General features: G+C 34.3%; 1 protein-coding gene across 2 annotated transcripts in view; it reads right to left on the minus strand.

The window, feature by feature from the left end:
• Positions 1 to 13,919, minus strand: part of ARHGAP10 (Rho GTPase activating protein 10) — a 115,002-nt gene that overhangs the window by 35,388 nt on the left and 65,695 nt on the right. The window contains exons 18-19 of one of the 2 annotated variants that reach the window (XM_058192772.1): positions 12,038 to 12,197; positions 375 to 2,971 (exon numbers count right to left, since the gene is read on the minus strand). In XM_058192772.1, coding sequence (XP_058048755.1) covers positions 2,099 to 2,971; positions 12,038 to 12,197 — 1,033 coding nt within the window. In that variant the 3' untranslated portion in view covers positions 375 to 2,098. Of the gene's footprint in view, positions 1 to 374; positions 2,972 to 12,037; positions 12,198 to 13,919 lie in introns of those variants that run through there. The other variant, XM_058192773.1, reaches the window with a different exon arrangement.

Genomic DNA, 13,919 nt, shown 5'->3' on the forward strand with positions numbered 1-13,919 from the left:
TCATATTTATCCACTTTTATTTGTATGTCCTCCATTCCATTTTCCGAATAATTGCACTGGTTAATTTGCTCCAAACTCTCATCCAAAACGTCCCATTTTTATCAATTCGTATTTTGAATAATTAAATACATACTTTCTGTGTAGTCCTGTATAAAGTCACAAATCCATTCTTCTGAAAGAACCTCCATAACAAAATTCCTGCTGAGAATCCCCTTGTAAAGTACTTAAACAGCGTAATATAATCCAACAGTCCACAGTCAAACACAGTAAGATAAAATCTCCATTCAGTTTCGATTCAACAGCAAAGCTCCCTTTGATGTATCGCTCTGCTTTCAGTTTCTCTAAACGAAACTGAAGGGGGGCGAAGTCAGAAAATCAAAAATACTTGCAAACCAATAATTGTTCCTCACACTCGTTCCGCCTGCTTTTCGTATCCACAAAAAGAAATCAATTGTTAGCAGAAGTGGACACCTTCCTCTTTTCCTGCTTTTTCAGGAGCGCAGAGAATACTGGAGGTGGGGGAGGGGTAAATAAGGGGATTCGACCGTTCAGGCTTTGTATTACAAAAACAAAGCCCCTAGGAGAATCTACCCAAATCCTCCCCCTTGCTCTGTCTCTCTCTTTCAACCAGAGAGAGAAATGAAGCCGGGATCAGTTGTTAAATCCGGCTTTTACCATATTCAATGCGGAGTGCCATAAATTAGCACCCAACGAGAAAGGTGGCGCCACCCAGAAGCCCCCTAGTGCGCAATTTTATCAAGTGAAATTTAAAACCAAGAAGAGGGCTTTTTCACATGGCACTTGGAAAAGTGTCCTTTATAGTTCTAAAATTCTACCCTAATATAATACTTTTAAACAGATATATTTTTCCCAATGTAGTTTGTTTTGCTAGAAACTTTAAACTAGATTTTTTTTAATAAAAAGTTTTATTTTAACATTCATATCCAATAACATATTTAATGAACCATCATATACAATTAATCGGACCTGCCTGGTCACCGCCCCCTTCCTACTCTCTTTCCTTCTCTACCTTCTACTTTCCACGACCATCCTCCCCTTCTCTTATCTACCTCCTCTCCTCCTTCCTCCCTACTCTTTTCTTCTCCCTCTTCTATCCCTCTTCCTTCCTTTCCTCTTCCTCCTCTTCTCTTTCCTACCTCCTTCTCTCTTCTACTTCCTTCCTTCCCATCATTCTGAAATGATAGCCAGGCAGCTCCGATCTTACATTGATTATACATCTTCAATCATCTCTGTACATTAACCATCAATTTTCTACCTCATCCCCCATCCCCCTCCCTTCCCCTCCCTCCCCCCACCCCCCAGGACTTCCCAGAACCGAATACAGGGTATAAAACTAACAATCAAAAATTAAAATATAACACAAATCATAATCCATAGTCACTTCTTAAAACCTCGACTCCCCGATCTCAGAAACTTCCAATTGAGTTCGTATTTGTTCTTCATTAAAGTACATAGTTTTTAATATCCAACCTTCATCAATCAGTACCAAAACAACGTTCCATCTTCCAATATTCACCAAGGATTCTTCTGAAATGTCTTTCTTCCTTAAGCAGTCTCTCAAGAATAGTTCATATTTCCAACTTAATTTCTTAAATTTTACTGTCCAGCCTCCAAGGATAAACAATAATCCATCTTTTCATATCTTCGGTATCATTTACATACATCAAATCAGATTACAAATATTATTATTAATCCTATATTATCTCCACAATGTATCAATTGTAATAATTAAAATCTTCACTTTACCTTACTTATATCAAATAACATTATTAAAATTACACCTATAACTTATCCAAAATATATCAGTTATAACAATTAAATTCTAGTTCTTATTACAACATTACATCCATCTCTCAAATATAATATTTAATCCAAATTAAATTTTACTATCTATCCTCCAAAATTAAACAATATTCCATCTTCCTATTCCTTTATACCTCAAATATATCAAATAGTACCCCTAAAATTACACATTTATATCCAAAATAAATCATTTACAAAAATTAACCATAATCATATATAATAAAATTAAACATTCTCACTCTCCTTATTTTCTGTCTTACACATTTTCCACCATCTATTCACCATTCAACTTAACATCTATCGATAAAGGGTTCCCAATCTTTAATACATTAGTGTAGAAATCTCGTGCTTTAAAAACTGTATTAAGAAAATACTTTCTTCCTCTATAATTCACTGTTAAGCCAGCTGGAATCTCCCATCTAAAATATATCTGATGTTTCTTAAGCTCATCCACTAAAAAGGCAAATTCTTTTCTCTTTCTTAACATTTTAGGAGGAATTTCCTTCATCATTATTATATCTTGTCCTAGTATTTGAAATTTATTTTTATAAAATGCTTGTAAAATTCCATACCTAATCTTCTTATTTATAAAATAAATAACCACATCTCTCGGTAAACACTCCTGCCTTGCCAACCAAGAATTAACACGATAAATTTTTTCAATATTAACTTCAAAATCTTCTGGCTCCACTCCATCTATCTGAGCAAAGGCCTGAATAAAAATCTCTTTCAAATTTTCTTCCTTACATTCTTTTAATCCTCTCACCCTTATAGCATATTCCATTAATTTATATTGTAATATAACCCTTTCTTCATCTGCCCTATCTACCTTAACCTGAATATCATCTATTTTATTTTCTAAATTCAAATTAATTTGAACTTCATCTATTTTCCTTTGCAAATCTAAATTAATTTGGTTAATTTCTTCCAGTCTTTCCTCTGTTTGAATACTAGATAGCAATAATGGATTAATTGATTCCTTTAATTTTTTCATCTCCTTCCTCTGTTCTTCCACCATATCTTTAAAATCCAATATTTCTTTCTCCATTTCATCAAATTTTGGATCTATTTCTGAAAGATGAACCTCCATAAGCTCCTGTAAAAAATTCCTTAAGCCATCTTTAATATCTTCTTTCAATTTCTGTATCTGAAATGAGGAAATTTCCAGTATTTTAAAAGTAGTTAAATCTCTTTGCTTGAAAGCCATTTTTAAACTAAGTAATACCAAGAAGAAGGGGGAAAAAAAGAAAAATAAAAAAGAAAAATTCAATTAACTTTTCTTCTTAAACACTGTAATAAAAAGATAAAAAAGGATAAAAAATAAAAAATAAAAATTCCATTTAAAAAAATATCTTGTTATATTCTTCTTAAAGATTCCACGCCAGCAATTGTAATAAGCATTTCCTTAACTTTCGCTTTCGATATACAAAACGCCATTTACTTGCAATACACAAAACGCCATTTCCTTTCATCATCTCCAATCTTGACTACGAATACATTCTCTATCAGGGAGTTAAAATCTTGTTACAATCAAATGCTAACGCTCCAGTTTTCAGCTCTGTCCGCATTAGAGTCCTTCAATAATCCATTTCAGTCACGGAGATGGACGCTGCGTTTTGTTCTGCCATTTGGCAAAAGTGTTCCGGATTCTGGACCTTTTTTTCGGGCTATAGAAGGAGCGTTCCCATCAAGCTACCAGGAATCTTCCTGGTGCTTTCCTGCGGCTCTACTTCAGCCCGAATGCTCACCTCCCCCTCTTTGCCCAAGGGAAGAGATTTCCAAGTCGCTTGACAGCAGATTAACGCTGTCTAAGCGGCTCTACAGAATCACACGGAACTGGTGGAGTTCATTAACGAAGCGGAGCCACCCGGAAGTCTCACTTTAAACTAGATTTTATAAGAATGAAATTGAATCACAGAAATTCAGAATCTTTCCTTAAAATCTTCTGAGGACAAGTGAATCTTATGCTTTTTACATTGATAGACAGGTCTATCTCTACAAAACACTTTTTGCGTTTAGATGAGAACCAAGTCTGGCATTCGGTGTTCTTCCCTTCTCCCTTACATTTCCCCAAATTGTTACTATGATAAAGCAAAAAAAAAAAAGCCAAAGTATGATGTTTTGAAACTGGAAACTGATTGGCTGGCGGCTAACTGTCCCAGGAGGCGAAAAGCCCGTGACTAACAGTGTGGCATCAAATGGGATGTGCCAAAGCGTGTGGGACGGAGGGGCCATGGCCGATTGGCTGTAGCAAATGGACAAGGGCTTGTCAGCTGAGGAAAAAAGCTAGAGGAGAATCCCCTGAGGTGGAAGCCTAGCGGAAAAGCAGGTGCAGCCAATGGTAGGAGGCAAAAAGTCCTAAACCCACACATATGTTATATCACTATGAAAGTTTTCATTTGCCAGTAAGTGAGCTACTGACGTTTACAACAACTACAGTTTTAGAATGGCTTTCAAAGATAGTCTCATGTAAAGTGCATTGTACTATTCTAATTTTATGATGGTCATATGGAATTACCATCAAAAATGAGTCAAAACGAGGAAACTAATAATAAATATTCCAAAGAATATTTGGAGGTGCTTTTTCAAGAAACAACTAACTTTGTTTTTCTTTGAAAATGTTTCGCTTCTTATGCATTCATATTCATAAAGCTACATTAATTCTTCTTAGAACAAGGGCAAAAGAGAAGCGAAACATCTTCAAAGGAAACAAGAAAGTCCAATTACCTTTTAAAAAAGCACCTTTGGGACAACCATGACTTAGATGACTGAGAATCTCCATAAATAATAATAAATATGCATAGTATTGAAAACTGCATTACACTGTTGTAAGAATAGGAAATAGTTGTAAAAAATTAATATATGATAAATAGATAGACAGATAGACAAGACAGACAGACAGACAGAATTGTAAAGCAGTAACATTACTCTGCAAGTCCAAAATAACTGTTCTAAGAATAGTTCAGAGGAGCTACTGTGTTGTTAAGTGGAAAAAAAGTACAAGACAAGCTACTCTAAAGGTCCATGTCATGGTTCCCAAGAGCATCATAGCAATATCATACGATATCTGGCTTTAAAACATTGAAGATAAAAATAAAAACATCTGGTTTGCTCTGAAACAATCTGAGCAGCCATAGCTGAAGCAATTTGTAACACTACAGCTTTTTTACACAGTAAATACCTTCCCATAGAAGTGCTAAGATGCATGGGAACTAAACTTTAAGGAACAAGGGTCTCACCCTAATAAATCCCAAAGCATCCTTTTTCTTCTTATAGTCTCGTAGATAGAATTCTTACCTGTCCATTAGCATCAACATCAAAAAATCATCAAAAGCGCAAAAGGAATTTGAAATATTCAATAATTGTATAGAACATTTGACAAGCCTTGATTCAAATATTCTCAAGAGTAGTCCTATTCCATTTAACTGAGACCACTGCATGCTTCCTAAAGCCCAAACAACATTAACAGAAAAATTAAATTCTTGGTATTCCATACTATTGTTGATAATATAAAGGAGAGAAAAGCAAGGCTTTTTTTCAACATGGAAAATCTACTTTTCCTGGAAATGTAAAGTATTCTTTTGGGCAACATTGGCACACAATTGTTAACCACAGCTTTTTCAAGAATTTTAAATGACTAAACAGATAAAAATGGGGGAAATATATGTTTATTTTAATTGCATTCTTTATTAAATCAACAGAAAAGGCAAAATATAGTACAGCAAAATGAATCCTAATTTCCTAGAACTGAACAACCTTTTTGTTGAATCAGTTTCTATGATAGAGGTGCACTGGTAGGCAGGTGAGCAGTAAGATCAATTTTCAGGGACCTCTCTCAGGCATATTAGACAAACAGAATGTTCAAGGCAACTTAATTCTGTAATTTGTGGACTTTGGAAAAATGGGAAACACATGCTCTACTAATTATTAGGAAAAATCATTACCCAAATGGCCTATAATGTCAGAAGACAGTCTTCTTTTCAACTACAGAAAAATAAATAGCCAAACTAAAGAAATGAAGATAGACCAATAAAATAAGAAAATTTGTTAGCGTTGTTCTGAAGAGTGCAGAAATTCCCAACAATGCTAATATTGCAATGTTTAAAGCAGGGGTCTCCAACCTTGGCAACTTTAAGACTTGTGGACTTCAACTTCCAGAGTTGAAGTCCACAAGTCTTAAAGTTGCCAAAGTTGGAGACCCCTGCTTTAAAGGATAAGAACTGCATCCAGGAACATATGCCAGGGTGGATGTCCTACTCAAAATTCTTTCTTAGCTGTACACATTCTGACAGAACCTTCCCTAACTGCAATACTCAGAGACCACAGGATTGCTGAACATGGATGTGAAACTTAGACCAGTCCATTTCAAACACCTTGAGAAGAGTTGTTGGAACAGAAGAGAAAGCCATGAAGCTGTTCACTCCTAGTGACCCTGCTGGCTGACTACTAATTTAACAGCCAATTGGAAAAGAGGCCAGGACTTTTCGTGTTGCAGTGATTTTAGTCATTGGTCTCTTTCAGCTATGGATATTCATTCTTTTCTTTAGAAAAGAATGTCCCTGCAGCTCTTATTTTTTTATAGCAAATCAAATCACTTCAAAATAAAATAATCCATTAATTATCAAATATTCCAAGGAATAAGGGAACATGGGGGATTTGACTTGGTACATATTGTTGAGAATTACTGTAGAGAAAAAAAAACCCTTCTATTAACTGATACAATTCATTTAGGAAAAAGTCACTTCAAATTCAAAATTCAACTGATTTACAATGAATCTACTCTGAAGAAAAGGATCAAAACAATGTTTGGGAAGAAAAGAATGGTCACTGATTTTCTAGGACAGGCAGATTTCAAATGAATTTAAATACCTTCTAAATTTTTCATCCTAGTTTATTATGAGTGTTTTTTAGATTTCAAAGACCATCATGAAATTTCACATGTCTGATATTTTTAATAAAGAAAAGAATAGCACCATCATTGCCTTCAATAGTAAATATCGTATTTTTTGGAGTATAATTTGCTCCGGACTATAAGACCTTTTTTGGGGAGGAAAACAAGATATACGCTAGTGCATGGATATGGGAAATAATATGAAATTTTACCAGTTTGGAACTGTTTTAAGTTTTTTTCTTTGCATAGATTGGTATTGTAATCAGAATCAGTAAGTTATTCAGCACACAATCTGTTAGATGTAAAGCTTTTTTCCCACTCTCTTTATTTTCCTTCAGGTAACATTTTAACTAAGTTAGTGAAATGCTTTTTAAATTCCAGCTAATTGTTGATAATAGACAGAAATTTTACAACAAAAAGACACAGAAGAAAATATGACTCATAAAATACAATAACTCTGCCTCCCAGCACAGCAAATAGCCTGCTTTAGTTTCATTTTCAGCATAGTCTGATTAACACAAGGAAAAAAAACCTGCCTCCCAGCAATTTGCCTGCTTGCAGGAGGCTCACACGGCAACAGGCAATGGCAATCTCTGCAGCCTGAAACAGCTGAGGGTCGGAGGCTGATCCAACCGACAATCAGCTGCTTGTGCTAATCAGGCTGTGCTGAAGCTGAAACGGGTTGTTTGCAGTTTGCTGCTTGCTGTAAGGATGTAAATTGCTGGGAGGCAGAAGCCAAAGGGTGGGGGCCAGTGGGTGGGCAGGGCTACATTCAGTGTATAAGACACACTCAAATTTTCACCCTCTTTTAGGGGGGGGAAAGTGTGTCTTATTTTCTGAAAAATACTAAATATTTGAACTTATAAGAGAAAATGTTTAATAAGGAAGAGCATATTAGAAATGCTGTTTCTTTAGATCAAGGGTGTCAAACCCGCATCATCACGGCATTGTCACATGACGTATCACAACTTTTTCCCCTTCACACCCAGGCATGGGTGTGGCCAGCGTGTGATGCACACGGTCCATAGGCATGAGTTTGACACCCCTGCTTTAGGTCAACAATTGTCTAGCTTGTATTATGTTTAATGAACGTATCTTTTCTTTTATGTACACTGAGAGCATATGCACCAAGACAAATTCCTTGTGTGTCCAATCACACTTGGCCAATAAAAAATTCTATTCTATTCTATTCTATTCTATTAACATTTATGTTACAAATGATTTTCAGGCATGTTTGGGGAGAAACTAACATACAAGTAGAACTTGTACCATAAATATATTTTATTGATCTGACATACAATTTTAAATAAGATTTTAAGAAATAGGTAAGTATTACTCAGAATTACTGAGCAAAATTTTCTGTTCTTAGGTTACCTTAATTGTGGAAAAAAGAACACTATTTTGCACATAGCTATTTTAAGAATATGTAAATAAATCTGCTAAAACATATGGATGACATAAAGCTCTTTTATAAAAACGATTATTGGTTTAACAGATGAACCATTCTAAGACTACTTAACTAGGCATTTAGCTTTTAAGTTTGACTCTGCATTCTACTGTAACACATTTTATTTAAACCACATGATGAAGATATAAAAATCATGTTTTACTGTATGGTCTTTATTTTATAAAGAAACTCTGTTCAATATAAAAAACATATGGAAAATCTGCTTGATGTGCTTTTCACAAAAAAAGTTGGACAAAAGGAGTATATAATTATTGCCACATATAACAGAAATAGAAACATTGTACTAAATGAAATAATTAATCATTTTCCCTCTTTTTTTCTTCCCTTTCTCTACCCCAAGTTCTGGTTTCATGTATTCTACTTGGCTTAAATATTAAATTCTTTTAAGTATCAGTATCATCCAAAATGCAGAGTAATTCATAGTACATGGATGAAAAAATCCAAATTCAGGAAACATCAACTAACAGTTTTAAAAAAAAATAGCTGCTTTTGAATCAACTTCACTTTTTATACTGAACATTGTGGATTATTAATTTAATTTAAATATTAAAAACCCTACATATGAAGAAAAAAGCAGCATAATATTTAAAAATTAATATTTAAAATATAACACATGCATTCATATTCATAAAGCCACATTAACTCTTCTTAAAACAAGGACAAAATGTTCATTTGATAAACTTTACCAAATATACATAAACTGTACTACATAAACTGTAGTATGCACATCATACTATAATATACTGTACTATACTATACTACACTACACTGCACTACACTACACACCATACTATAATACTTAATCACAAATATATTATTGCATTTCTCCAAAAACAATATGACATTGGGATTAAAAGCATGACAGTTGGATGAACTTTTCTCACATGCATGCATGTATGTATGTATGTATTAAGTTTATACAGCATCCCAACTCACAAATAGGTGAATCCAAATGGTATACCTCATATAATAAAAACCCACAAGAAAAAACACTCCCTATCCATCATGGCAGCCATAACAATTATAGGTAATCTGATTAGATTAAATCACAACTCTGAATCTCAATATTAGGTGTTGGAACAGGGAGAATTTAAGGCTGCATTAAAGATTAGTACTATAATGCATGTAAGATATTATATTTACAATAATAAAAATAGTTATAAATACTATCATTAACTAACTTTATATTGAGGGTGGGAGGGAGGGAGGGAGGCTTGTTTTAGACTGCCAAGAGTAAGGAGAATTTCTTTACTATAATAAAATAAGACCAGTGGAAAATACATTTGCTTCTACTGCCACCTCTCTGCTATTACATGTATGTAGAAAATTAAAATAAATTGTTACAAGTGAACCATTTTAAGCCTCCCTTGATGTGATGCTTCCACAGACATCTGTCTGCCAGCCTGACTATAATGAATCTAGTAGTTTCCACTGTACTGAAAGCAAGCTTTTTGCCAGTCTGGAAAGCAGCAGGACTGTGTGTGTGGGAGAGAGGAATCAACTGAACAAGCTGACACTTTCTGGCAAGTGCAGAAGCAACAGTAGAAACATAAAATGATTTAAAGACATTAATACATATAAGTTATACTTCTCAGAACCTTGATGAAATATAAAGATATGAAATATAAAGATATGAAGCAAACCCATACGTTTTCATTCTTTTTTCTGTACATCTTTAGTTTTTAGAAAAGAGATTGAAAAAACTGAGACTGCAACTTTAAACATGAAAGTTATAAAGTAATATAAAACCTTAAATCAATGAAAAATTTGGTTTTCTCCCATTTATTTAATCTATAAATAAATAATGTGGAAATGAAGGGTCCAATGAAGGCACTTGGAAACATTTGTTTATTAAGCCTATACTAGTCAACCCTTACGGCCAAATGAATGATGCTATTCTTACCACTGTCCAAATCAGTGATTCATGAATATTATCAATTTATGACTGAATTGTTCGTATCATGCCTAGATGAATCTATCAATAATAATAATAATAATAATAACAGAGTTGGAAGGGACCTTGGAGGCCTTCTAGTCCAACCCCCTGCCCAGGCAGGAAACCCTACACCATCTCAGACAGATGGTTATCCAACATTTTCTTAAAAATTTCCATTGTTGGAGCATTCACAACTTCTGCAGGCAAGTCGTTCCACTTATTAATTGTTCTAACTGTCAGGAAATTTCTCCTTAGTTCTAAGTTGCTTCTTTTCTTGATCAGTTTCCACCCATTGCTTCTTGTTCTACCCTCAGGTGCTTTGGAGAACAGCCCGACTCCCTCTTCTTTGTGGCAACCCCTGAGATATTGGAACACTGCTATCATGTCTTCCCTAGTCCTTCTTTTTATTAAACTAGACATACCCAGTTCCTGAAAACTGAATGCAGTATTCAAAGTGTGGCCTTACCAAGGCATTATAAAGTGGCACTAACACTTCACGTGATCTTGATTCTATCCCTCTGTTTATGCAGCCCAGAACTGTGTTGGCTTTTTTAGCAGTTGCTGCACACCGCTGGCTCATATCTAAATGGTTGTCCACTAGGATTCCAAGATCAAGATTCAGTTAATATTTTATTTACTATGAATCAATGAATGTCACAGGAGCTAATTATTGTTTTGCATTCTGAGACAACTCTGCAACAGGACAACTATTTTGAAAATAAGTCTTCAACTTTTTCAGGACTTTTTTTATTTTCACATCTGCCAAACTTTGAATCGCCATATGTTTATGGCACCCAATCTTTACTATATCCACCTTAGTTTCATTGATACTTTTTTTTCAGATTACGACCCTGTAATCTATTAAATTGGGGTAGAGTTGGGAGATTGTACTCTATAAATTCAGAGTAGGAATATATTCTATACTCTATGCATAGAACAACTGGTTTTGAATGGTCCATGCTGAGATCTAAATATGTTTCAAGTGTTTCAACCACGTGTAAAATAGTGTTCTTTTTTCCACAATTAAAGTAATCTAACTGCATCTCCTAATTCAGTAATTCTCACATATGAAACAAAAGTAAAGCACACAAATGTAGAACTTTCTTTTAAAGGCTGCAACCAAATACTGAAATATTTCCTTGGGAAAAAAAGAGAACTCTAAATATTTGAAAAACTATCTGCAGATAAGTTGAAGAGTTAATACTGGGGTTTAGAGAGATAAATGACAGAACTATTAGGAAGTCAGAGGTTGATAAAAGGATGTTCTATTTTAAAGTTAAACAGAAAAAAAAGATTGCAGATTTGACAATAGGCAAATAACCATATCATTATAAACATACTTGCATTTCAGAAACTGAATGGTACAAAATCCATTCTTTTCCCAAAATGTTCATATGTGTCAGTCTAGTATAATTGCTTTAACTGCAGACTAGATTTTTTATTAATAAACTATTAACAAAACAATTGGAAGTAGTGTACATCCCACAAGGAAGCAATGCAGAAAAAAGTTCTCCTAATCAAGAAGCCATCCTCTTTATTAGACAGTATAGTCCATTTCCTTGCCTTTCCGTACACATTTTGCATTTTTCTACAAAACAGAATGTAAAGATTCTGCCAATCTAGCTATTTGAAGAAATAAGAATCATTAGCATCTTTTTTATGCCCCCAAGAGAGTGGAATTTTAAAAATAATCACTGCAATATTTTTCACAGGGGAATGAACAGGGAAGATTTAAAGGTTGAACTGAATTTCATAATTTTTATGAAGGCTGAAAATGTCACTTCCTCCTTACAAATGCTGAAAATCTATTAAAATTAACATTCTGCTTCCTATGTTATGAAAGTATGGATGTTGAGAAAATCATAAATTATCTCACAGGAATTTGATATCAAATCTCTTTTCCACTTCCCATACTTACCTTTTCATGGTTTTCAATTAGGATCTCCACCACAATGTTCTGAAATTTCAGATCCATAAGACCAGCCACTGTTTCTTCCTGTGGCCTCATTAATGTTGGTCCAAATACAACTCCTAAATTTGCCATAGTCATAAGATTTTTCTTAGCATGATCGGAAACACTTTTCAAAAACAGAAACAAACAAAAACAACCAGCATTATGAAGATGGCTACTTCAAAGTGAAAAAATAAAATTACATTTCCTTCAACCATTGAACTTCTGCAATCATTCAGGATGAGTTTGTGCATTTTTTCTCTTTTCTTAAAATAATAAACCTCATTTAATAGATGGAAGTAACTAAAGCAATTAAAAAAATACTAACATAAAAACAAAAAAGCTTTTGTTTCTTTTTTTGTCTCAAAAAAAGTTGTTAGTAAATACTAACCATTATTTTATATCATTCTGAGGTGATATACTTTTTTACTTCAATTAAAAGCAATACTGTTAATGAAGATAACGGATTATATCCTGATTTGTGTATTCTTATATGTATGTAGCACCATGTAAAATATATATAGGCAACAATATGTGGCTTGCAAATTAGCCTCCAGATTAGAAATAGAAGCAACATAGTATAGTGGAAACAACATGTCTGGGGTTAAAACTAGAATTTGGTTGCATTGTGCATATCGGTGAAAATCAAAAGAAAAAGATAATGTCTTTTACATGTATCAGGGAATGCTGTATGTAACATATATGCAATTATGCTGAGTATATAGGTCATCCTTACTTAATGACCACTGGTTTAGCATCTGTTCAAACTGTTCAAACTTACAACAGTACTGAACAAGTGGTTCTCATGACCAGTTCTTGTAGTTCTGGCCATCACAGTGAACCTGCAGTCACATAATCATGATTTGTGACCTTACTTGCCAGCTTCCAAGTAAAGTCAATAGGGCAGGAAGATGGAAGTTAAGTCAGGTCCCTGCATCAGTACCTGCAATGATATTGCCCAGGGACAGCTCAAATTGCCATGGCTAAGCACCATGGTAATGTGATATTCAGATAACTGCACAACAGAAATTCCTTTCCCAATTACTGTTTTCATACAAGAACTACATATCTGACCAGTCATGATGAGTTATGTAGAACAATTTCTATGGCCCATGTTAAGAGACAACCATGGCATATGGAAGTTAGTGACTTGGAATTTAAGAGTGGCAAATGAAAAAGAACTTGAAATAAGGAACCTCAATTAAAAAGTAAAATGGAAAGAGAAACATATCCATAGTTGGTAAAGATTTTGGATAAATGAAAAGACTTTACTAATGCTTTTGGTGTGGCTGGGAAAATTCTTATTTCCTTCCTCTCTGGAGTGAGTGGCCCTATTGAGAAATCCTCAGGAAGAGGAAAAGAGAAACAATAGGTGAAGGAGGTAAAGTGGGTGAAGTGTAGCAAATAGTATATAGTAAGTTTAAGCAATTTTAATTGGACAGCTACTATACCAACTGGATTTTGCTGAAGTTGCCCTATGGACTTTCTATTCAAAATCATGTTAATTGGGGAAGAATCTGAGAGAGCAAGAAGTGATTATGAAAATGATTGTGGAATAAATGACAGGAGGCACCGGACTGAATATTATATAAGAACATGGATAACCAGTGTAATGCCAGTCTGTTTTTCTAACCCACTGGCTATTCTCTGAATATGGTCGCTATGGATATTTGGATGTAGATTCCAGATCTATTAGTAATAATAGATTAGTTAGTAACAATTGGCTTGAATGAGAAACAGTGAGAAAAACTGGTGCATATCAACAAGACACAGTTGTGTGGAAATGAAGACTTTCTTTGTCTGAGATTCACCTGTTAAGATTTTGAGTGGTGCAGCAGTACTAATTCCA

Source organism: Ahaetulla prasina, chromosome 8 (genome assembly GCF_028640845.1).
Source record: "Ahaetulla prasina isolate Xishuangbanna chromosome 8, ASM2864084v1, whole genome shotgun sequence".
Taxonomy (NCBI): domain Eukaryota; kingdom Metazoa; phylum Chordata; class Lepidosauria; order Squamata; family Colubridae; genus Ahaetulla; species Ahaetulla prasina.